The sequence below is a fragment of the Ambystoma mexicanum genome, chromosome 2p, assembly GCF_040938575.1.
Source record: "Ambystoma mexicanum isolate Mex_15411 chromosome 2p, UKY_AmexF1_1, whole genome shotgun sequence".
NCBI classification, from domain to species: Eukaryota; Metazoa; Chordata; class Amphibia; order Caudata; family Ambystomatidae; genus Ambystoma; species Ambystoma mexicanum.
The window spans coordinates 966,635,073-966,661,781 of NC_090923.1; the positions used below are offsets into that span (position 1 = coordinate 966,635,073).

The window sequence follows — 26,709 nt, forward strand, 5'->3', positions numbered from 1 at the left end:
AAAGCTTGTGTGTATGATGAGATGGCCTGACTCCAGCAGTAGCTTTCACTGTATAAAGGCCCCGAAATAAACAAAGGACTTCACATCTATTTCCCCCCACTGGAAGATGAAGAGGGGTGCAGAAGACAAAGTCAGTGGCTAATGTTGAAAGAGCAGGTTTGGGGTAGGGAGAGTAAAGAAAGGGTGGCTTCAGTAGGATGTAGTCATTGGAATGCAAGCAATTGCTGCCAGCAGTCAAATGGGGATAGAAGAATTATAAAGAAGTGTAATGCAACCAATCGCAAACAACATTCATTTGGCTTGTCTGGTCCCTGTCCCTCCATTTATGGCCGCCCATATTGGTGGCCAACCTTTTTCTGTAGCCGCGGCTCAGTTGTGTAGCTCTTCCTTGTGCTTTACTGGCCACTGAGTGCCAACTCTGTTTCAGGCCGTTACTTAAAACGTATCTTTTCTAGTTTCCTTTGCATCCTGGTTCCGCTAGCTAGCGCCAAGATACCATTTGGGTGATGTTGCACTTTATACATTTTTGGTGACATAACTTAGGGTGCCACATCCATAGAAAGGCCAAAGGCAGAGGCCACTCAGAAAAATAGGAGTTGTCAATTTGGGAGCAACATTTAGGTAGGAGGGGCATGAAGATGTAGTGTTAGGGTATTTGGTTATGGGGTGAAGGATCAGGGGGTCTCTAGTGGACGCTACAGCAGCTAAGATAATGGCTTAAAAACTGGACACAGAGTCAGTCAGAGGGTAGCTGCAAAGTAAGAGAGGATAAAAAGCAACATTCTGTACATGGGCCTACAGGACAAAGAGAGCCTGGGTAGGATCATGAGAGTGAGAGGATATTCATGTTATCAATAAGGAGACAGATTACTGAGGTACTTGTTGAATAATAGAGCCTGTGCTATTTCCTGACTTTGAGAAGTGGCAGGGCCTGATAAAGGTCAGTAGGTAAAGAGTTTCAGATTTTTGGGGCACCACCCTAAACAACCTGTTTTAGAGTTTGCAGTTTCTTGAATTTGTGGATTTCCAGGTAACTTATCCTCACGCTGAATTGGTATTTCAGAGCACTGCAATGGATAGGCCACATGTAATTGGTGTCCATTCAAACGTACCAAGTAGAAATGAGATCCACGATTTGCATGAAAGGTAGTGTTGCCCTGTATCTTGCTAAATTGAAAAGCGTAGGGCCTCAAACGTTTGTTCTTTTATATCATCCAGAAACCATAGAAGACTGTATTTTAGAATTACCGTGTTTGGAGTGGAGAACCTCTCGGATCTCTTCTTCATCGCAAGGATGGATGTATTCAAACAAGCTTTGTCCAATCATGTCGACCTGCGAAAGACAAAACAAGGTATGTCAGAACTGAGAGGAGTTTGGTAATTTGGTATCCTAGCAATTGACCCGATAGATGATACTGGAAGTACGAAAAAATATAATAAACCCATTAAAACAGAACAAGATGTGATCTTGGCAGCAGGTAAGTCCAACGTCATGCAGTTACATTTCCTTCCGCCATCCTCACAATAGGAGAGCGAGCTGAGTTCGTTATGCTCCCCATTATTTCTTGCAGTGCCCTCCTTATCAGCACTTTAGAGCCCTTCTGGATTGCGGGCTGTACCAGCAAGGGATTCAGGGCATGGGACAATTCCTGTACATGCTTTGCCCTACAGTACTGAAAGCAATGCCATCGGTGTGCTACGTTTGACCATGAACTACCTTGTTTATTTCTCAAAGATGCCAGCAGAGAAGCAAATGTGCCCCATTAGTTGTGCAGTTCTTAATAAAGTGGACTGTTTTGGATTGACCCACCGGCACGTTAAGATGATAGACCATCAGATTTCAAAACACACCAAGTAGGACACGGTGTTGTCGAGCAGATATCAACAAGCACCCAAGTGTCCTAAACCTCTTAATATTCAATGCAACAAAGGTTCAGGGCTGTTAGAGGCTAATAAATTAACTTCACCTCACTGATGATGACCAACTAGGCTGAAACATGTGTATGGGGTTGCTGTGGTACGCTTGTTCAGAGGAAAATTGCCTAGCATTTCGGTGCTGGACTGCCCCTGGGCAGGACGAAGACTGATATGTGGGGACATTTCTTCTCTGTGAAAAGAACAGTGAGCTAAAGACTTGGATAAGACTCTCCCAGGGGCCATCCACCCAATAACAAGTCAATGGGCTGTGTTCGTGCCGGTAGAGGGACTCCCTGAACCCCCCCATCCCTTGTTTTGCATACCAAATAACTTTGGGTCTCACCCTAAGTTACCAGGGGACTCCAGACTTGGACCTATTGCTCACTGCTCTTAGAGAGGCACAGCTTCACCTCACTGATGATGCCCAACTAGGCTGAAACACATGTATGGGGTTGCTGTGGTACTCTTGTTCAAGAGGAGAATTGCCCAGCATTTTGGTGCTGCACTGCCCCTGGGCAGGACAAAGACTAATATGCGTGGAAATGTCTTCTCTGTGAAAAGAACCGTGAGCTAAAGACTTGGTTGAGACTCTCCCAGGGGCCATCCACCCAAGAACAAGTCAATGGGCTGTGTTTGTGCTGGTAGAGAGTTTCCCAGACCCCCCTCTGTAATACATTAACTTACCACCTGGATATAGGTTCTCATATTTAGATTCAACCTACTATGGCTAATTTAATAGTCATAACGTCTGACTGAGTATTTTGTTAGCATCACAAAATGGATAATTGTTATTGTTATTGTTATTGTTATTTTGCATTTATATAGCGCCTTATATACCATTGGTATGGTCTGAAGGCGCTGGTAGGTTGAACGCCCTTGGGAACCGAAGTTCATATCAGTAGAGAGAGAGAAGAGAGAGTCAAAAAAGTGCGTGTGAGCACCAGGTATGTGTACAGCTCGTGCAGTATCAGTGTAATAGCTGCTTTCTAGCGGTAGGTGTGGTGGTTGAGAGGTCAGGAGTATGTGTTCGTTCTGGCAGGATTAATCCAGATCGGATGTGGCTGCGTTAGGCCTGAGGAGAACGCCTTGCTGGGGGGTGTGTAACCAGCAGTGATTATTTAGAATGATGTGGAGTGAGCAGCGAATGTTGATATGAGAACAGTTATACCGAATGGTGTCATAGTATCTCTGTGTTCTAGTTGAGTGGTGATGTAAGGAGAGAGTCAGCGTGTTGGTGAGATATGATGGGTTTCATGCCCTTTCAGAGACTTCTAATTCACAGGGAGGCTATTGGGGACACTTCTAAATTCAACTTCATAGAGAGGCTATTGGGCACATTTCTAAAATCAACATTCACGGAGAGGCTATTGGGCACATTTCTAAATTCAACATTTCACAGCTATTGGGTGCACTTCTGAATTCAACTTTTCACAGAGAAGCTATTGGGTAACTTCTAAATTCAACTTTCTACAGAGAAGCTGTTGGGTACACTTCTAAATGCGACTTTCTAAATGTACTTCTAAATTCAACTTTTCGCAGAGAGGCTATTGGGCACATTTCTAAATTCAACTTTTCATAGAGAGGCTATTGAGCACAATTCTAAATGCAACATTTCACAGCTATTGGTCACACTTCTAAATTCAACTTTCCACAGAGAGGCTATTGGGCACATTTCTAAATTCAACTTTTCATAGAGAGGCTCTTGAGCACAATTCTAAATGCAACATTTCACAGCTATTGGGTACACTTCTAAATGTAACTTTCCAAATGTACTTCTAGATTCAACTATCCACAGAGAGGCTATTGGGCGCACTTCTAAATAGTACTTTTCACAGGGAGGCTATTGGGTACACTTCTAAATTCAACTTTTCACAGAGAGGCTATTGAGCACAATTCTAAATGCAACATTTCACAGCTATTGGGTACACTTCTAAATGTAACTTTCCAAATGTACTTCTAGATTCAACTATCCACAGAGAGGCTATTGGGCGCACTTCTAAATAGTACTTTTCACAGGGAGGCTATTGGGCGCACTTCTAAATGCAACATTTCACAGCTATTGGGTACACTTCTGAATTCAACTTTCTAAATGTACTTCTATATTCTACTTTCACAGAGAGGCTATTAGAGAAGCCATCTAAGTGTGGCATAAGCTAACAATCACATTTCTGGCTAGATGAGGGGCAGGCTAATCAGTGTGGTTCTCTAGGGCAATGGTGCTGGTTAACATTAGACTGCAGGCCATTGAAAGGTATGTGAGAGTGGCAGGAGATTTCTGGAGTAGAGTAATTGCTCTACCCCCCACCCAAGCCAGCACTTACAGTTTTGTCGGTGTCTGGTGGCTTCCTTGGCTTCCCCTGCGGACACCTGCTGACACTTCCTGGAGCCGCCCTTGGCCTTGGGGCCCTTAGCCGCTGGGGCTGCCGGGCAGAGGGCTGCCCTGGGAGGACCTGTGATGAAGGGCTCACGGCCCAATGAGAGCGGGGGTGGGCGGGTTGGGAGGCGGGAGGGGAGCGGGAAACAGGAAGAGGGTGCGGGGTGGGAGAGGGACGCTCCGAGGGCCTGGGGGCCCAGTTGGCTCCAAAATCGGAGACATGCACAGAAGGGCTTCCTTACCTCGCATCGGCCGCCTGCACTGAAATGCAGGGGCCGCCGCGAGGAGGGTCGCTAGACCTTTCCAGCTGGGGCTCACGGCCCAATCAGAGCGGGGGTGGGCGGGTTGGGAGGCGGGAGGGGAGCGGGAAACAGGAAGAGGGTGCGGGGTGGGAGAGGGACGCTCCGAGGGCCTGGGGGCCCAGTTGGCTCCAAAATCGGAGGCATGCCCAGAAGGGCTTCCTTACCTCGCGTCGGCCGCCTGCACTGAAATGCAGGGGCCGCCGCGAGGAGGGTCGCTAGACCTTTCCAGCTGGGGCTCAGGGCCCAATCAGAGCGGGGGTGGGCGGGTTGGGAGGCGGGAGGGGAGTGGGAAACAGGAAGAGGGTGCGGGGTGGGAGAGGGACGCTCCGAGGGCCTGGGGGCCCAGTTGGCTCCAAAATCGGAGCCATGCCCAGAAGGGCTTCCTTACCTCGCGTCGGCCGCCTGCACTGAAATGCAGGGGCCGCCGCGAGGAGGGTCGCTAGACCTTTCCAGCTGGGGGTCACGGCCCAATCAGAGCGGGGGTGGGCGGGTTGGGAGGCGGGAGGGGAGCGGGAAACAGGAAGAGGGTGCGGGGTGGGAGAGGCACGCTCCGAGGGCCTGGGGGCCCAGTTGGCTCCAAAATCGGAGCCATGCCCAGAAGGGCTTCCTTACCTCGCGTCGGCCGCCTGCACTGAAATGCAGGGGCCGCCGCGAGGAGGGTCGCTAGACCTTTCCAGCTGGGGCTCACGGCCCAATCAGAGCGGGGTCAGGAGGTTCGACTGCTTTCTCTAAGATACAGTTTGCGTTTATTTATGTCTAAAGAGGCACAATGCGAAGGCAACATTGTTATGAGATCAGGGTGCATGAGAGAAAAAGGGCCAATTGTGCAGTCCAGGTGCATTCTTTAATGACACCAAGAAATTGCCTCTTGTAGCTAGAGAGCGTATGAACCCTGCACCCTATGGTGGACCTACCTGTGTAAGGCCCAGATGCTTGTTGACATTCTCTGACAAAAAGAGCATCTCTCCAGTTTGGGAGACCACCATGAGAAATCCTTCCAGGGCATCGAGGAGGAGCCGTACCTGGCTGCCATCGGCAGTGTCTGTGCTCTTCTGATCTTTGAACAAGGAAAACACACAAAAAAAGAGTTACATTTGTGATCCAAATCTTGCTGAAATGTACACTGATCCCTTCATACACCCCCGTTTTCTGGCACGCTGGCAGACAACTTCAGGGCACCAAGACATTAATGTGGTGCGATAAAGAAGCAAGATGCGTCCGCGACAGCATGCAGATTACTTAAGTTCTTAACAACTACTACAGAACTCCACATTGGTAGCGAAGTTCCTCGTTCTCCCGGGTGTAACAAAAGAGCAATGTTTTCGTTTTTGTAGCTGACATGATGGGTTCAGTTTGTTTCATATTACTGGATCCGTGCTCCCTGTAACCTGCTACAGCACAGTTTTCATTCATGGGCGAGCTGCAATCTGTTACGAGTCTCAGGACTCAAGCCGGTCTACGCTGTTCGTTTAGTTGATGCAGATACTTGGTGGTCTCTGGACCAGTTTGCCTTTTGCGCAAGGCTGAACACCTAAAACTATATTGTATAACAATATACATTCCCCAAACAGATCTCATTCAGTAACTAGACATTTATTGGGCCTCCTTACGAGCTTGTCGGTCCATATACAATGGTAGCGGTAAACTTGCCGGTACTGTTGTATCCAGACGGGCAAACTCTGAGTTGTGCTCGCGGGTGCCTTTCATTCCTCCAGGTCTGACCTGGCGGAATGAAAGGCACCCGCGAGCACAGCATGCCTGTAGCATTGGCACCAGGCATCCCAATTCCCACTGATCCCTATGGGGTTCAAACGGGAATGGTGGTCACCAGATTCTGGCACCCGCGAAAGGGCAATTACCGGGTCCGGCGGGGCCAGAATACCTTGGAAATTACCCATTCGCGGATGCCAGACTTTCTTGCAAGTTTGGAGGTAGCTTGCCGGTTTTACTGGTAAGGCTACCTCCAACCTTGTAATGAGGCCCATTTACTGTATCAGCCTCGGCACCAGGAAGCCAACAGGGTGGTATTGGACACAGGTTAAATGACTATTTTCTATTTCATATTTGTATTGGGGTATGGTTTACAGAAAACCTTACACAAAAAAGATAAAAGAAAAAAAAATGACATCAAATAATCACACACTTGATGAAATATCATCAGTTGGAAAACGTAGAAGAGCAAAAAATAGAGACACATTTTCCCCACAGATTATTCTTGGCCAAAACAAATCCTTAGCACAAACAGAATTAAAAACAGTCCAAGTGTTTATTTAACACCTTTACACGCACAGTAGCCAGAGCCTGGCACTCCACGACCCTGTGTTTAAGAGTTTGCAGCTCTTAATGCAGATTGCAGAACCGAAAAGTAAGGGAAGCTGTCCCAGAAGAAGATATGGACCATCCTCTGATCCTTTCTTTTCTCTGAAATTGATTGAGCCTAAAGCGCAAGAATACAGATCAGATCTCAGTTTATTACACAGAAAGCGTTTCAAATAGGATAAAAAATTACCCTTTTTGTGAAGGAACCTGGAATATTCAGAGAAAGAAGAAAAGGAAGGAAGGGCTTCCAGGGTTGCTCTCCAATCGTCCCTGAAAAGCTTGGCTTTCACTGCATCCACTCGTAACTTAGGGGGTAATGCATAGAATTCAGCGCACAAGTGGCGCACGCAGCTGGTGCACAGTGTGCGTGTGCGGCAGTCTGCACCAGCCGCGTGCGCCAAAATCCATTTCCGCCCACAGCGTATTCATGGACTTCTACATCCATAACCAGCCGTGGCGCGGCGCAGCGACCCTGCAGCAGCGCCAGTTATGCCCCCAACCCCTCCCCATGCCCCATGAACAGCGCACAAATCCTGTACATGGCGCACAGGCCAGTGGAACAGCATACAGCCCCGAAACCATGAAAAAGTCTGTAAAAATCCCCGCGCACCCCTCCGAATATACGTACCCTGCTGTGTGGGAAGTTTAACACGCAATTGGCCCTGTGCGAGCGGGGTATGTGTATTTCGGGGGTGTGCAGGAACTTTCACACGTGATTGGCCCATTGCAAGCAGGGTACGTGTATTTCTGGGGTGCGCGGGAACTTTCAGACGCGATTGGGCCTGTACGAGCGGGGTATGTGTATTTCGGGGGTACGTGGGAACTTTCACATTCGATTGGCACTGTGCGAGCGGGGTACGTGTATTTCTGGGGTGCGCAGGAACTTTCACACGCGATTGGCCCTGTGCGAGTGGGGTATGTGTATTTCGGGGGTGCGTGTGAACTTTTACACGCGATTGGGCTTGTGCGATTGGGGTACGTGTATTTCGGGGGTGCGTGGGAACTTTCACACGCGATTGGCCTGTGCGAGCGGGGTACGTGTATTTCGGGGGTGCATGGGAACTTTCACACGTGATTGGCCCTGTGCGAGCGGGGTACGTGTATTTCGGGGGTGCGCGGGAACTTTTGCACGCGATTGGCCCTGTGCAAGTGGTGTACGTGTATTTCGGGGGTGCGCGTGAACTTTCACACGCGATTGGGCTTGTGCGAGCGGGGTACATGTATTTCGGGGGTGCGCGGGAACTTTCACACGCGATTGGCCCTGTGCGAGCGGGGTACGTGTATTTCTGGGGTGTGCAGGAACTTTCACACGCGATTGGGCTTGTGCGAGCAGGGAATGTGTATTTCGGGGGTGCGCGGGAACTTTCACACACGATTGGCCCTGTGCGAGCGGGGTACCTGTATTTCATGGGTGCACGGGAACTTTCACACACGATTGGCCCTGTGCGAGCGGGGTACGTGTATTTCTGGGGTGCGCGTGAACTTTCATGCGCGATTGGCCCTGTGCGAGCGGGGTACGTGTATTTTGGGGGTGCGCGGGAAGTTTCATACGCGATTGGCCCTGTGCGAGCGGGTGGTACGTGTATCATGGGTGTGCCCCAACGAATTGACAGTGTGTGTCCTCCCAGGTGTGCCCTCTCACCCCTCCCCAGGGCCGGTAGGCAGACCCCAACACAGGGGTACACACTGCACCCCTGGCCATGCCCCACAGGCAGCCCATCCACCCTGGCAAAGCCCCCCAGCCAGCCCACATGTCACCACCCACAAGTGAGCACTGACTCCTGTCCCCCAGCACCCCCACCCACCCAGCAGTGAGGGGCACCTGCCAGCAGGCCCCGACTCATGTCCCCCAGCACCCCCATCCACCCAGCAGTGAGGGGCACCTGCCAGCAGGCCCCGACTCATGTCCCCCAGCACCCCCATCCACCCAGTAGTGAGGGGCACCTGTCAGCAGGCCCCGACACATGTCCCCCAGCACCCCCATCCACCCAGCAGTGAGGGGCACCTGCCAGCAGGCCCTGACTCATGTCCCCCAGCACCCCCATCCACCCAGCAGTGAGGGGCACCTGCCAGCAGGCCCGGACTCATGTCCCCCAGCACCCCCATCCACCCAGCAGTGAGGGGCACCTGCCAGAAGGCCCTGACTCATGTCCCCCAGCATCCCACCCACCCAGCATTGAGGGTCAGGCCCCGACTCATGTCCCCCAGCACCCCATCCACCCAGCAGTGAGGGGCACCTGCCAGCAGGCCCCGGCTCATGTCCTCCTGCACCCCCATCCACCCAGCAGTGAGGGGCACCTGCCAGCAGGCCCTGACTCATGTCCCCCAGCACCCCCACCCACCCAGCATTGAGGGTCAGGCTCCGACTCATGTCCCCCAGCACCCCCATCCACCCAGCAGTGAGGGGCACCTGCCAGCAGGCCCTGACTCATGTCAACCTGCAAAACGACAGGAAGCTGCACAATCATGGCCCTCATGTGCACCAAAATACCACAGCACACCCCCCCAGTCTTGACATGCAATGATTTCACCAATCCACCCCACACCGACATGCCTATGTCAGGACACAAATCAAAAGTCAACCATGTACATCAACACATGTCCGTCTCACATACACACACTGTTTCCCATAGATTGTGTAAACCCACATTTTGACATGCATGAACCCAATGAGCGAATCCCACACATGGAATTAAAATATAAAAATGTATTATGAACAAAAGAAATGTAATGAAATGAAAGCCAAAAAAATAATACAAACATGAAATGAAATGCATGTCCAAAAAAATCTAAAAGGAAATGTAGGTCCAATCCAAAGAATTCCTGAAGAAAAATGGTCCAAACTCACTTTTCACCAAAACAAATCCAAAGTAAACGTAATAATCAAATTCCATTGCTCCATGGTGAAATCCAAAGAGAATGTACACATGAATCCAATGTCTAACTATGTACAAGCAATTTTGAAAGGGTCCATGAGCCCAACAAAAGAACTGAAACCTATCAAAGAAACTACCTAAAAAATAACTATATACAAAAGTGTGGGGCATAGTCCAATCACCCCAAAATAAATCAAAATGAAAATGAAACCTAACACTACAAACTATATACAATGGGGGCAGGCTAGTCCGACGGCTCACTTCCCGATTTCCCAGGCCAGGGCATCATCGAACTCCTGGTCTATGTCCTGGAGGCGGGCCTCTTCCATGTCCCAGAGGTTTCGGACGGACGATGCCATGTTGAACTCCAACTCCCTGCGAATTGCCTCGAGGCACTCGGCCCACCTCAGTGCCCTCTGCATGGAGTTCTCCGCCCTGACCATTGTGAGCCATGCCTCTTCTGACCGCCCCCGCTCCGCATCTATGGCCTGGCCCAACCGCTGCCATACGGAAGACACTTGCAATCCAGGGTCCTCCTGCCCTCCGGCCGATGCCTGCCCCTCTGATGTTGTTGGCCCCGAGACATCATCGCTCCCACCTTGAGCCTGCTGTTGCCGTGCATGTGCCTTGCCCGTTGTTGCCTGCATGTCAGCCACCTGCTGGGGTCCAGTTGTTGGGGTGGCCACGCCTGATGGACCTCCAACTCCCGACTGTGGCAGGGATGTGTCCTCCACCATCCTGGCCGCTGGGTCAGGGACAGCTCCACAGGGTGCCCGGGTGACACTTGGGCAGGAAGATGGCATGGAGGATGACTGGCGCATAGGGAGTTAAGTTGAGGAGGGGGTCGGCAGAAGCTCCAGCACATGGAGGAACCCAGCACTAGTGAGCCTGCCCAGTAGGTTGACGCGGTCTTTGAGACATTCAAAATGACGTGCGCTGTCCTCGCGAGAACACCGCACGTCATCCTGAATGTCACGAACACGCAACGCCACCCCACCCAGGACAGGCTCAATCCGGTCCCGTATTGTCACGTCCACAGGGAGAGGAAGGCCAGTTGTTGTGCGGCTATCCCCTCCCTGAAAACGGGTCTGGACGAAGGCATCCCTGCTGGTGCCGGATGATGATGCAGTCACAGGATCGGGAACAGGATTACACACAGGCACCTCCGCGGCGGCCTGTGTGACTTCCACGGCCTCCCCCTCAACAAAACCCCCCACCAACCTGGATGACTCCGTGCCATCTTCCTCTGTAGGGCCCTGTGGGGTCTCAGCTGCCCCTTCTGCTGCCGAGGAGTCCACCTCCGACCTCTGCCTCTTGGACCTACCCTCGGCAGCTGCAGAGGCGGCACCAGACTCCTCACTCCCCGACGAGATGGAAACTTGGGAGGGGAGCTGGGCCTTGCCTCTCCAGCAGGCGGTGGGATCCCTGCCTGTGTGCTCCACAGCACCGTCTCTGCCCTCTTCATCAGTTGACGCTGCAGACAGGGAGAGACAGAACACAGGCATCAGGGCACCGTACAATGGTCTGATACACACATTACAGTTGCAGATGAGTGGCAGTCTCAACCTTCACACATGGCCTCACACTCCCCAACACACATATCATCTCTATCAACACTCACTTCATTCAAGTGAACTGGAATGTTGCAGCAGCCAGCACCATCCATACACATACAACACCATGACCATCCGAAGGTTAGCCTGACATCACATGCAACACGCGTATTGGCAAACAAATGCACACATGCCACCAGACGTACATGCATCTGTACATCTACACCACCTGTTGCAGTGCAATCCCGGCATCCATTTCACATCTGCCAATCAGCCTCCTACATGTCAGTGTCACATGCATCCATGGTGTATCACAGTGGCACACATGTCAAATACCCTCACACACACGCATGTACACTATGCACGTACATGAAGTTTGAACCCGCATCCATGTGTCACACCCCAACCATGCAATGGTACATACACAGATATGTAAACATGTGTGCACCCCAACATGCATTTGGCCCTAATGCTTTCGTACACATACACTGTTGATGTGCCCCACACATGACTGGAGTCTCATGCGGCAGGCTCATATCCCTGTACATGCACATACATACATGGTCCTTCAAAGACATATGTGCAAACTGCACACACCTGCCACACCTCAACATGCACAGCATCCAATCATTACGCATGCACACTTACCGCTCGACTCCGGATGGGTCTGCCTCCCAAGGACCTGGAGGTGGAGCGCTGGGCCTATATGTTCCAGGACCCTCATCTGCATGTTGGTAAGGCGGACCCGGCGCCCCTTTCCATGCTTTGCCTTCAGGAGACGCCATGCCCTGCTGCGGGTCCTGGACCTGAAGTCCTCCCAGCGCTTCCTGACGTGTTGTAAGTTGCGGGCTGCCACCTCCTCCCCGTTGATGGCAGCCACGATGTCCGTCCAGATCCTCTTCCGTCCTTCATTGACGGCGCGTGAACTTCCTAAGAGGGCATCATAATGCCCCAGGACTTGCTCCACCAGGATACCAACTTCTGCAGCAGTGAAGCTGGTAGCCCTCTGCCTCTCTGACTGGGTGTTGCCAGTGGTGCCAGATGGTGTTGTGTCCGACATGGCAACCCCCGAGGCAGGTGTGGGTGGGCAACTGGGTCCTGGGCTGGGCTGTGGAGCAAGATGGTACACCAGTCGGGAGTCTACTGTTCCAGGAGGGGTGGTCACAGCAACTGGACCCCTGCAGATGGCTGACGTGCAGGCACCAAATAGCAGAGCACGTGGCCAGGAGGCATGCAGGCAGCAGCAGATGGCAGGTGGGAGCGTGCTCGGGGATCTGGGGGGCAGTAATTCGGCCTTCTGGGCAGGAGCATGGTCTTCCGTGTGTTGTTGCGTGGCCCGCTTGATACAGAGTGATTTGGCATGTGAAAAAATTGCACGTCAGCGTGAAATCCGAGGAAAGGCCCTTAGCGTGTAAGCGCATCTGTGACATTACGTGCGTGGGCGTTTCCCACAACACGGGTGCATTGTGAATAAGCACGTGAGAATAATGCATGTCAGCGTGCTATTGGAGGAAAGGCCTTAGCGCGTACGCGCATCTGTGATGTTGCACGTGTGGGCAGGGTTAAAAGATACGTGTAGGACGCCATTTCCTTGTACGTGCTTTTTGTGGAGAGCGAGCGGGTGATTCTTGTACTTCTTGTCGGTTCACACGCGATTACTTCACAACGTTTCCAGTTCGTACTCCCTGTTTCCTCAGACTGCATTCTTTTCTTCGGCTGGGGTGTTGCCAACACGCACACGCGCATCTTTTTCACATTCTTTTTTAAGGCAGACGGTGAGTCACGCACGTATTTTCCAACTGTGGTTGCCCCCGTGTGTTGCGTACCCCTTCAGAGGTCATTGTAGGCTGCGTGTAACACGCGTATGCTTATTTTTGTGTTTCTGGGTGCCACAGCGTAGTGCAGGTTCTTTTTTCCATGCACGTGGTCTACCAGGGGTTGCGTACACGTGTACTTTTGTTTTTGGGGTGCCTGTGCATTGCGTGACCTGTCATCTTCCCCCAGGGGTCACAGACAGCCTTGCTAGAGAACTAGGGTACGATTTCCATCTAGTACCCTACCCCTTTTACCCCAATTGCCCAGGACAATTGTTTACTGCAACTCCCATACGCACAACAACATCAGTGCCATGGTTGGGAGGCGACCAAGCAGTAAGGGAGGCAAAGGTGGCTGACCTCAAAGAGGTGGGCGTGGTGGGTGCTGATTTGCAGGGTGCCCCTAGAGCCCAGTGTGTGGAGGACTAATCGGGGCCACCTATACCCCCCCATGGTTGTAGGAAATGTAGCTGACACCATCCCAGCTCAGCCCTGGTTGGAACGGCCCATTTTGTCAACTGAACTGGCACAGGATGACTCCCAGGCTGACTTCCAGGTCACCAAGTCTAAGCCATGTGTGGCAGTGAAAATTGCTGTCACCAGGCCACGTGGATCTGGGGCTGCAATGTCATCTGCTGCCCCAAGTAGCCAGGGTGAGGAGGCTGCAGGGGCAGCTGCAGCTGAATCCACCCAAGCTCCGAGTCTCCCAGCCGGGTCAGTGTCGGTCGAGGTCCTTCACACCGACGTTGGCCCTACCAACATCACCCTGCAGCCAATGCCTGCACCAAGACCTTTGGTCATTGTGCATTCGCAAACTTCAAGTACCCAGTCGACCTGCACTTCCGCCCCTACTAACCAGAGCGGCGTAAGCCACTCAGGATCCGCACCACCTTCCAAGAAGCAGAAGAAGGGTGCTCTTGCACTACAGGCTGAGACCCCAGACACGGCTACACACTCTGGCACGTCAAGGAAGCCTAGTTTCAATGTTGCCGAACTTGATGCACTTGTGGCCTATGTGTTGGCACAAAGCCGCAAAATGGTGGTGACTGCAGGCTGCAAGACTACGCCTGCTCAACGTAGGGCCCACTGGCAGACCATCGCGGACCACATTAGTGCCCTTGGATTTGTGAGGCGCACAGCTGATGATTGCTACAAGCGGTAGAATGAACTGAAACGCAGAGCAAAGAACAAGCTGGCTTCCAATTATGCCTCTACTCTGGTGAGTGGCCGTGGGTCTCCACCAGAGGACAACCAACTCACTCAACATGAGTCTGTTGCTGGAACTTTCGTCACAGAGGAACAGATCCAAGGCGTGGGAGACCTACCAGATTATGAAGCATTGTCCGGTGAGTGCCCATGCATGTGTGTGTTATCCATGTGTATGTTGCTTGGGTGATGTGTTCTGATTGAGTGCCAGGTGAGGGTGTGTACTCCTGAGTGGTATGGGTCACCCATGTGCTTCCTCCAAACCATTCACCGGCCTTGGATTTGGGTATGACAGTATCCCTTCTGACCACAGTAGCCAATTAGCACCACATTACTGCAGTTGCCCTTGAACTGTCATCTTGCAACAACATTGTTCAACATTTTCAGTGTTCATTCTGCCTGATTGTTTCAATCCTCCCATTTTTGCAACGCATTTTTCTGCCCTAATGCCACATATATGACATGCTTCTGTCATAGATTACACCCCACAATGGCCCACATTTATTACCTTGTTATGGGAATGATTTGACCATTCAGGCTGATTGAGTAAGGGCCTGCTCACATTAATTTGTGGGGCCTGTTTGAATGTGGAACATGACTGTTGTTTCCTGTCATGTTGAAGTGACCAACCATTGATGTATCCATCTGCCTGCCATCACTGTATAATTGTGAACTGGATGTGTTGAAGTGTGTGGCACATGCGTATTTTGTCACACTATTTTGAATTGTTCATCTCATCATGTCCATCTCAGATGGATGGGTGACAGTACTCATTCACTAACAAATGGCTGGACTTGTCAAAAGTACCATGGCTATGCTAGATGCCATCTGTGTGCTGGCATGTGTCATGTATGTGTATTGGATGTGCCACTCACAGGCTAATGTGTGATGCCAGTGCTATCCAGCATGCAGCAAATGTGTTGCTTTTCCATCTTTGAGTCCTCAGTGTCTGCTTTTTTCCTCCCCTTCCAACTCATTGACAGTGCATGCATGGCAGGATTATAGTCATGTGGGACATGTGTTATTCATGTACTGCATCTCTGGCTTGTCAGGCCTATGTGTGTGCTATGGTGCTCATGCCCGTTTCCGTTTGTTGTCTTTTATGTTTATGCAGGTGATGACGCACTTGATGCTGTTGAGGTAGAGGAGATGGTGCAGAACCAGGAGGAATCTCAGCCACAACCGGGCACCAGTGGAGATGTGGGGTGGTGGTGGGTGAAAACCCAATCCTCCTGCAGACCATACTGTCCACGGGTGTCTCTGGGTACACCTCCGCAGATCTCTATGATTCAGGTGCTGAATCGGACAGTGAGACATATGTGCCGTCGCAGGTGAGTGTTTCTGGGAGGGATGCTGTTCTGTCCAACCCACCTGCACCGGGGGTAGACCCCTCTATGGGGATGTTAGTGTTGGTAACTCCGCCTTTGGCAGTTATGGATGCAGGGTCACACTCCACAACATCTGATCCTGTTCCTGGGCCAGCAGATCAGAGAGGGAATGCAGTCCTGCAGCCTCAGGCAGTGCCAGCACAGCAAGGTGCAGATCGCCTTGCCCCAAAAAGCTGTGGTGCCCGCCGACGCGTGGCCGGTCGCCATCATGCAATACTGTATGCGAAAACTCCATGTACGGTATAGCAGCACAGCAGGGAGCATCGTGTGAAATGATGGCTCAGGCAATGGATAGGGTGGCCACTTCCATTCTCCCCCCTGAAAGACAGATGGAGCTCCAACAGCAGGCAACAGACTCCATTTGCCAATCACACAGGGAGGACATGTTGGCATCCAACAGGGACCAACGGGCGGCACTGGAGACTCTGCGCGAAGCCATATCTGTAGAGTCACAGGGCCACAGGGAAGCCCTGAGGTTAGAACACCATTTCCTCAGGGAGACTTTGGGTGAACTTGAGGCTTCCCGAAATTGTAGGTCAGAACAGCAGCTGGTGCAGCTCACACGTTCACTCTCAGCAGAGCTCCAGGCAACCCATGTGGAGATCCGGGCATCACGCGAGGCCATGCAGGTAGAAATGTGGGCTACCCGTGAGGTGCTGCATGGGGATCTCCGCACCATCATCCTCCAGAACGAAACCTTCCACGCCTGCATGCTTGCTGCCATGGAGGACCATACCAGGGCTTTGCATGGGCTGCCTCCCATAGCACGGCCCCCTCCTGATGTAGCAGCAGAGGGTGAAGAGAGCGCCAGCAGTTCTCCAACATTAGCGTAGCCGTGCAGGCCATGAGCCCATGGAGGTTTTTTTTTTTCTCAACATCCACGCAGGTGGGTGTTGGGGTGCACCCTGTCCTCAAACCCCCTGGGTGCCACCCCTCGCCCCTTGGTCCACACATGGCCATTTTTGATCATTTTTTCTTTTCATATTTTTGTACAGTGTGTTGCCTTGTGTGGCTCCTGTGGGCATCCACTGTGTATTCCAGCTGGGCACATGCAGGCTTGTCCTGTCTTTGGGTTAGATGCTTGGGTTCCTGACACACACACCCCTCCTGCTTCCCCTTTCCATGGGCTTGCAAAGGGTGTGACCAGTGACAGTAACTTACACAGTGACATTGGGCTCCCATGAGCTGTGTGGGCAATCTGTAGTCAAAACTGTGTGTACATCCCTAGTGGGGATTGTTTTTGGATTGAACACTGCATGGTGTATTGATATGTGCTTTTGCATCCATGTCTTTCTCCTTATTCACATGTACCTTCTTCATGTCTTCACACGGCTGTCTCCTTTGCAGATGCAGTTCATGTTGTATGCAGTACACTGACACATTTGCCTGACAGCAACACTCTGCAGTTGGAAGGGGTCGATGTGCTGGCTTAGTCAGGTTGTGAGACTTGCACTACTTTGATTTTGTACTGTCCTATTTTGACACTGTTTCATCCTGTGTTGCTGTTCTGTGTTGCTGGTAAGTATTTGTTCATGTGTGCTGTTTCTTATTGATTACTGGGAGCATATTGTCTGTGGCCTGTTTACATTTGGGACAATGCACTTTGTGACACTTGTGTCATGTGTTGTGCATTCATTTTGTTGCTTTCACATTGCATGACATGCCATGGTGTGTTGGGTAGCTGAGATGGGGAGGGGTTGGGTGACATGGCACTATTTTCATGTTGTATTTTTCAAGGGGGTAGTCATTCATGCAGCATGAATGTGTGTCTTTTTGTCACACAGCATTGGTTGTCTTTAAGTAGGTAGGGTTGCACAAAATGTGACACTTCCAAGTGACCAATCTCAGGCTGGTATGGTTGTGACAGTTGACTGTCCCTTATGTCATCATCATTGATTGTCAGCTGGTATGTACTAGGGCTGTGTGCACTCCACAGGGGTAGGATTTTAGGTGAAGTAATTAGCCACCAGCTGTGTACCGGCTGCCTCACCACGTGCCCTTTCACCTCCCATGTGCAGCAGCCGTGCATGTGGTTGGGGATGTGGGGGCACCACCATGTCCACCCGCAGGCCCACGCAGGTTGCAACGTTGTGCAAGACACATGCTGCCACTATGATCCTGCACACTACTGGGGGCGCGTTTAGCAGCTGCCCACCAGAGCGGTCATGGGAGTGAAAGCGTGACTTGAGCACTCCGAATGTGCGCTCCACTATGCCCCGGGTTGCAATATGGTCTGTGTTGTATCTTACCTCAGGTGGTGTAGTGGGGTTCCGAATTGGCGTCATCATGTGGATGCTCAGAGGGTAGGCACTGTCCCCTGGGGAGGTGATGATGGGTATCATTAGTGGGGTTGCGACATTACTCAGTATCTGATATGCATGCATGTGCAGGGGCATTTATACTCACCAAGCAGCCATGTATCACCATGCCGCCCAGCTTCTAGGTCCCGGTTTAGGGGTGACATTCTGAAAATGAAACTATCATGGGTGGACCCTGGATAGTTGGCATATACTGAGGTGATGATTCCCTTGGCATCACATACAACCTGCACGTTGATGGAATGCTAGTGCTTGCGGTTTCTATAGATGTGCTCAGTTGCCCTGGGTGGACGTAGAGCCACATGGGTGCAATCAATGGCACGTAGCACTTTGGGGAAGTGTGCCACCCCGTAAAAGTCCTGGACGGCAGCCTGCCTTTCTGCAGGTGTTCTGGGCATGTATATGTGCCTGCAGACTGAGAAGCGTACAGTCATGATGGCCAACACCTGGTGTAGGCAGCGTGACTGCGTGGTCTGTGACACCGCCCCTACCCCCACTATGACACTTGTCCACTGAAATGAACCAGTGGCCAAGAAGTGCAGTACATTGAGCACCTTTTCCAAGGGGCTCAGTGCTTGGGAGCACAGGGTGGGTGATGTGAGGTCATCCTCCCACTCACTCACCAGGTCAAGTATTATGTGTGGTGGGAACCTGTACCTCCCATACACCTGGTCATCAGGCATCCCAAAAAGGCTGGTCCTGGGTGTAAAAATTTGGGGCCTGGCTATCCTCCTCCTCCTGCGGTGCCCCACGACCACTGCTGCGAGGAATGGTATATTCATTGTAGCGTCTGAGCTTGTTTGTTGTTTGCGTGCACTTTTATGCTGCGCGGGGCCGCGTACACCTGCTGGCGTACGTGTCTCCGGATTGTAACACGCGTGTAGGTGCGCGTGTGGGCGTTGCGAGCATTTACCTCCTGTACTTCTCCCGTAACACCCACATTTTCACGTGTTGTTCCCCATTCCGCATGTTACGCCCCGTGTTCCGCCCACTTTTGTTGTGTGCGCTGCGCTATGTGCGCTTTCGCTGTGCGCGTAGCGCACGCCGTTTGATGACGTGTGCGCCCACGTGCGCCACCCACGATTTTAGCGCACATCGCAGGATTGACACGTGCACTGACTTTCATGAATCGATGTGCGCGGCTTTGGCACGCTTGCGCTGCGATTTTCTGCACACATTAATTCCATGAATCGGCCTGTATAGCTCCCCAGGAGAGGAGCCAATTCGCTCAAGCAAATTGAGCATCTGGGTGTTGAATGCATTGATAGACTTAACAGAGGACGCAAATACGATCTGTTGTAAGTCAACGTAAAGAGAATTAGATGGAGGTGTCAACATTTTCAAATAATTGGACAATAACCTCCAATGATGATGAGCCTGTAACAACACCAAATCCAGTCCATGCCTGACTCTTGCATTTGGAATCGAAAAAGCAAGCCCCAAGACATGCTTCCAGATTTGGCCCTGTAAAGAATCCAAGAGTCCAGATCCAGTAAGCACAGGTCAAGCCCGTAGAGTAGAACATGTTCTATTTTAGATGAGTGGTACTTTAGAGCAGGAAGAAGTGAAAATGTGCATAGTTTTATATGCACTCTCTTCATATGCAATAACAGGGGCACCATCTTAGCTTTTAGCACAAACTTCCACATTTGTAAAGATACAGAGTTAGACCGGTTGTACCCCAGATAACGTAAGGAAGCAACCCTCTCCACTCTCTCCTCTCCAAGAGTCCAACATGTGGTTTTACTTATTCTGCTAGAAAATATAACCACTTTGGAATTGGATCCTTTCACCAGAGATTATTACCATCAGTATAAGAATGGAAAATATTCAACTTCCTTTGGAGAGCCAGGGGAGTTTTATCAAACAAAATGATGTCGTCTGCGATAGTGAGCCAATGGATCTTCAAATGGCCCAATTTTACTGCAATCAAGTCGTTTGCCTCCCACAACTCCTCTATGTCAGATAAATAGGCATTGAAGAGCGTGGGAGCCTGGATACATCCCTGACAAAGACCGAGCTGGACTGGGATCAATCGCGAGACTGTCCCTGACTGAGTCAGACATGCACCCTCAAGGTGGAATTCCGATGGAGAGTAATTAATTGGACCAAGTCGAGGGGAATACCTGAATGTAGTAGCTTAGCCCACAAGCTCTCTCACACAACACAGTCGACAGCTGATGACATGTCCAGATAAGCCATGTAGATAGAAGCCGCATGGCTAGACTTTACATTTTGCAGCACAATAGCCAGAATGGTGGCATTAAGGGAAGTCCCCGTGCCTTTACGAATTCCCAGCGGGAATCAGCAGAGAACATTATGCTCTTTTAAGGTTCCAATTGAGTTCTCTAAACAAATGAATGGTGAAAACCTTACTCACCACATCAATAAGTGCTATAGGCCTATAGTTGGACGGCTCAGCGACATCACTATTCTTGTAAATTGGAATAATTATGGACTGAGACCAAGAGGCAGGAGCTAGATTGGTACTAAAAAAAAGCCCATGCCACCGGGTCCTTTATAATCAAAAAGGGCAGAAGACCATCCGGACCAGGGGCCTGAGAAACCTTTAATTTGGAGATGTTCCATACAATGTCATATGTGTCCCAAAGGGACATGCCCATGGTTACCATGCCCAAAAAAGGATCAGGCAACTTAAGAGAAGAAAAGGGCAAAGCAAACTTCGTAGTAAAGAAGTTTACCCAGGTAGCCTCTTGTATGACTTCGCTTTTATGCAAAGCTTTCTTATATTAATTTGGGCCTAAAACTGTCTCAAATCTCCCTTAACAACGCGTTTCAGCACGTGTTGATTATCACCAACAGACATCTCACACTTCAGAGATTTAACAACATTAGTGTGATGTTGTAAGATGCTCTTTTTAGCAAGAAGGAACTCAGGCATCCGAAGCTCACGGTTTTTAAAGAACCTAATAGCTTTCTTCTTCTCCCTTTTAGAAATCATGATGCGACCATCAAAGCGATGGGAGGAAGAATTGTTTGGAGAGAGAATATGAGCCTCCAAAGAAAGTTGCCTAAGACATTTAATTAAGATGACATCCAAAGGCCAAGAGGCCAGATGGTGGGTTGAGCCAGTCACACAAGTGAGATACTGGGGGCATCACGAACCAAAGTACAATTTGCAATAAGCTTCAGTAACTCCATGTATTTTGCCCAATCTCCTAAGAGTCATACTTTTTTCTGCTCTAGTTCAATTGGACCCTTTGCACAGTTGCCAATTTCCCAATATCGCAAGACATTCTTCAATTTACATTGTGTTGGTAGTGTTTCAATGATATTGATATTGATACTTTATTTATATCGCGCTCATACACAGGGTTTTCAGAGCGCGACCAAGGAAATGGTGGGGAACAGGGGAGAAAAAAATACGATCTTACTAGGCCCAGTGAGATTAAGAAAGTGCAAGTGCATGGAAAAGGGAAAAGGGGGGAAAGTGCAGAACAGAGGAGAAAACAGAATAAATAATATGTGGAATAAATAAATAAACAAATGCAGTGAAAAATGGTAGAGCAGCCAGACAAGTGGCAAGCGCATGATTAGTAAGATAGGTCATATCTGATAAGTGCAGAAGAAGAGCGGTGGACAGTATCAGTACAGACAGTGATCCCAGTGCCAGGGGTGGCCCGGAGGCGGTGCAGGAGGGAGGCAGGGTGAGCAGGTACCTGGGCCGAAGGACAGAGGGTGACCAGGTGCACGGTGTCGGGATAGAGAACCAGATCAGCAGGGGAGAGGAGGGGCAAAGGCAGAAGCAAAGAGGAAGGTCTTGAGGTGCTTCTGGAACCGGAGATGGTTCTCCTCAAGTTTCAGGGTGGACGGGAGGCTGTTCTAAAGGGAGGCCCCAACCGAAGATAGAGATCTGCCCCCAGCTCATTTCTTTGAAAAACGACTGCCCCTGAGGGAAGTTGTAGTAGAGGAGCAAAGAGCTTGAGAGGGGAGGTATTTACGGAGGGATAGTTGAAGGTACTTCGGACCCAGGCCCCAGAAAGCCTTGTGGACAATGCAGAGGGTTTCGAATTTAGTCCTAGCATCCACTGGGAGCTAGTGAAGGGATTTCAGAGCTGGAGAGATACAATCCCAGGGCTTGAGGCCGAGGACAAGTCTTGCAGTCCTGTTCTGGATTCGTTGTAAAGGGCGAAGATTGGAGGCAAATATATCATAATATCATATTGATTGCTTTCCTACGGTCAACATCTACTTCACTCACTATGCTTTCTCCAAAAAACAGTTAATGCCTGATTGCAATTTTAGGGGTAGTGGTAAAACATGCAGTCAATCTGAACAGTGCATGTGTTAGTGCTCTGCCAAACTACGAGTTTAGTTACTGAAACACTTTCTAGCTACCTGCTTTTGTGTGGAGGAAATGTCCTTACCACAAAAGCATTATTAAATGTGGTGTTGCCCAGGCTGTATTACCATATGTGATAATACCGTATGTCCGAATTGAGTCCCAGGGACTCAGAAATGGGTAAGAACAGAAGGGTCTGCATGACTCCGAATCATATGAACCCTTCCAATTACTGCATGTTTACAACATGCGATAATGTAAAGTTACAACACTAGGCAATCTGCATGTTACGTGAAGGGTCATGTGGTGCTATCATGGAAAATTACCTAGGGATCTTGACAGGAAATACAGGTTGTGACTTGCCTGTCCCTTCTATTCTGCTCTGAATATATGTGATGTCATGAATGCCTGGATGTAGAATGTTGAGTGAATGTTCTCTGCTGAGCGGTCTGTGAATGTCAGTTGATGAGAGGCTGGCTGAGAGACAGGGTGGCCGGTGGCTATGTCCCATTTGCAGCTGTCCTGTAACCTTTAATCTTTAACTATGAAACCTGCTACTAAGTAAAAAAAATGTCTGTTCCTACGTGAGACTACTGTGTCATCTGTGCTAAGAAGGTACAATTATAACATTGGCTATGAGATTAAGAACCAGTGTGGGCTGTGCTGGTGGGACAGCAAATTCTCCCACAGGCTCCAGACAGATACAGAACCTGTCAGCGGATTTAGGTAGAAAGAGGTCAAGGCGAACCAGAATTTGGGTGTCATCAGCATAGGAATAGCAAAAGAAGCCATGGCAGAAGAGGGCCACCGCCTGAGAGTGAAACAGAGAAAGAGAGAGAGAGTCTGATGACAGTCCAAAAGAAAAGAAGAGAACTAGGCCAGGATGGTACCACAGATGTGGGCCCTCGTCAGACGATCAAGCAGGACAGCATGATCAATGGTATTGAGGGTATCCATGCCAGATCGTCCATGACGGAGACCAGCACACTCTTGGTCCCCCAAACTGGGCGAAAACGGTGAAGCACGAATTAAGTTTCATAAAGAAAATAACTGAGTAGTGGACAGACCAGGGATTTCAAAAGCTTCATTAAGAAGGGGAAAAGAGAGATAGGATGAAAATTAGCTGAAATAAGATAAGAGTGCCCAATGTTGTTTTTTTAACAAAGGAATAGTTGTGCATGTTTAAGGGACACAGGAGTCTGTCCTGTTTGAAAGAATCATTCACTGCTACAGTCAACAAGTGAACAATAAACAGCAGGATATCCTTAATGATACAAAGAGGGATATACCGACTTCAGTTTAAGGATGGCAGCTTAGACATCCTCGGCTTAAAAGATAGGAAACACTGACCACAGACTAGTGGGCAATGGAACTATGGATGAGGTAGATGGGGCCAACGACCTAAGTGCTGACGAGCAAATACTAGACCAGATTTTGCAAATTCTTTCTACAAAGTAGAGAAACAAGGAGTTGCACAGGCACTGCGACAGGGAAATAGGGTCAGATGCAGTGGAAGATAACCTGCGCACAAACATGAACATTTATTTTGAATGATTAATTGATGCCCCTATCCGTGAAGAATTGTAAGTTCTCTTAGCATTGTCAATAGCAATATGATAGATAGGCTTGCACAAAGAATTATTTGGCAGCGGGATAATCACTGAGTCGCCCTTTACGTTCGGATTGCTTACACTTCAAATGAAGTGCACACAATTCATAGGAGAACCAGGGCTGAGACGGGCAGGCTTTAGGCCTAGAGTTTTTAAGAAGTGCTAACAGTTCAGCCACAGCCTTAAAACTGGCAGATAAAGAGTCCAAATCCAAAGAGCTAGAATTCAAGTGGTGAACATTGATTTGAGCAACAATGCCGTCCTTAGGTACCGTATGCCAACCCCAACTTGTGGTAGCTTGAGAATGTGGCAGCAGTTTAGAAGGCCTAATATCCCGTAAAAAGGGACAATAAAGTGGTCAGACCAGGTGACCGGGATATCAGTGTATACAGAAACCTCAGACATCGGGGCAAACATAAGATCCAATGTGTTTCCTAGCCCATGAGTGGGGCAATTGACTTGTTGAACGAATGCCACTTTGCTCATGGCAGTAATACAATTTGGGATTTTAGTGTCAGTAGGATCATTCACCCATAATCACAAGATATGCTTGCTGAAGCGGAAGATTGGCTGCTTGATCAAGAAAAGAATTAGAAAAAGAATTGGGATTGGGATTCAAACCTGTGTTGCCCCTGAGCTATCCTCCCTCACCTCTAGGAGATGGACACGGAATGTGGGAGATACTACAAAATGAGCAAGCAGGGCCTCCACCTGGGCCTGAAGATTAAGCATTAGCCAAGTGACAGAGTAACAGGAATTACAAATAATGACCACACCACCCCCTAACTGGAGCGGGGGGATAGTCTGAATGCACAATTTAAAAATTGGCATACAGCATTTCCACTAAAGCGGGATCCGAAGTCTCGCATAGTCAGGTTTCGGTCACACAAATGCGAAATCAGGGTGAAACTCAGACAGTACATCATGGCACTATGCTGTGTGGGCGACCAGCAAGCGTGCATTAAAGAGCAGGCATTTTTGAAAAGACTGAGAAGAAGAGGGAGTGATGCCAGCCATGTTACGTACCATGAAACCCCCAGGGAGTACTGTAGAAGCTAGAGCAAGTTGAATTAGCTGGCTACACGGATGCATTACCAATCCCTCACTCGCAGATTTTATCCAAGGAAATGTGACAACCATGCCGGCCGTGAGACGGATGGGCTGGGATGGGATGGATTTATTCACAACTTTGGCGCGTAAGGCGCAAGCCTGCTGCGTCAGACCACTGCGCTTCCTGGTGACAATGGGCCTAAACAGGCACATCGTATCGCAGAGGCCATTCCCCTGAGGACCTGCTGAACTGACAGGGAATAGCGACTGCTGCGCAGTGAGTGCAGGAAGGACACAGGCTCGAGGGCGAACTGAAGCCAGGCAACCTACTGCCGCCGAACGTGGACTCCAAGGAACCAATGAGGAAGACAAAAGGAAGAAACATCTAAAATAAATACAAATAAAATAAAAATAAGTGGGAGTAATGTAAGCGAAGAACACGAAAATGTGGCGCCCGGGACCGTAAAAGGAACCAAGTAAAACAGAAAATAAAATAAATAGAATGTAATCAAATAAATCACAGGTATTGTTCTGGGCAGAGGAGACTAACCACTGTACCTGCTTTTCCATCTGATCTTCGTCCCATCCTGCCTATCCTGATCATACATCGAGGCCATATTTCTTTCCATGTTTGTGAAAATATGCCGCTTGCCATTAGGTTGGCTTGGTTTGTAGAATTACAAACTATTTACCAGTCTTTTGATTTTAGTTTTGTTTTCTCATCATTATTGAATTGAATGAACGTTTATTTCGGTAAGCAAAGCAAACCATAAAAACACAGCCATAATCAATCAATAATAATATTACAAACAAAAATAAAAAATAAAAATATTAGTGCCACAAGCTTAAAACCCCCTAAAAACATAGCCATGTGCACATTTAAAACTTCCTTAGTAAAATATTTCTCAAAGAGAGGGGACACTTTAAGAACATTATGACTGGCCACCACACCTGAACTGACTGAGTCTGCCCATAACAGACAATAAAAGGCCTCTTTATAACATCAGAAAACCTGGCATCATTGCAAAACGTTTTTCAATGTATGCTTTCTTATTAACGAGAATGCGGGGCACAACAGAAAAAAATGTGCTAAGTCTTCTTTCGGCGCATCACAAAATAAGCATGATTGATCCACCACCCCCTTGGACCAAAACACCATCAGTGCTCTCACATGAATCCAATTGAAATGGGCCCTGGTAACAAGAATTTGCTGTGAGGGATTCTGAGCCCAACTCGGGAACTGCTGTAGATGAGGGGCCATAATCATCAAATGTTACCTATTTGCTGCCCTCGTGGTCTCCAGCGACTCTCTCTTCACTCTAATAAACTGGAGTAGTCTGGTTTTCATGATTTTGACATCTTTAAATGGTATAAGGTCTGTCGGATAAGAAAACTGGGCCACTGCCGTATCCACCAACACAGCCTTTATGTACCTAAGCCATGGAATCATCAGGTAGCGGTCTATTGTGATCAGATAACTGATTAGGTCCTGGGTCAAAAATGCCTTTCTATTCCCCCAACCTCTAACCAGGTCACCCAGAAACCAACAGCCCAATTCTTGGTGGACTGTAAAGTTAGGGGTCGTTCTAGGTAACCCCAATATGCTCTTAAAAAAGTGTTCTCAACCACTTGTATAGACTCAGTTTTGCCGAAACCCCACAGCACCATCCCATAACTAG

At 49.5% G+C, this 26,709-nt stretch overlaps 1 protein-coding gene across 1 annotated transcript in view; it reads right to left on the minus strand.

Moving 5' to 3' along the window:
• Positions 1-26,709, minus strand: part of LOC138566975 (endothelial PAS domain-containing protein 1-like) — a 423,252-nt gene that overhangs the window by 136,588 nt on the left and 259,955 nt on the right. The window contains exons 3-4 of the mRNA XM_069644763.1: positions 5,508-5,650; positions 1,249-1,333 (exon numbers count right to left, since the gene is read on the minus strand). Coding sequence (XP_069500864.1) covers positions 1,249-1,333; positions 5,508-5,650 — 228 coding nt within the window. The remainder of the gene's footprint in view (positions 1-1,248; positions 1,334-5,507; positions 5,651-26,709) is intronic.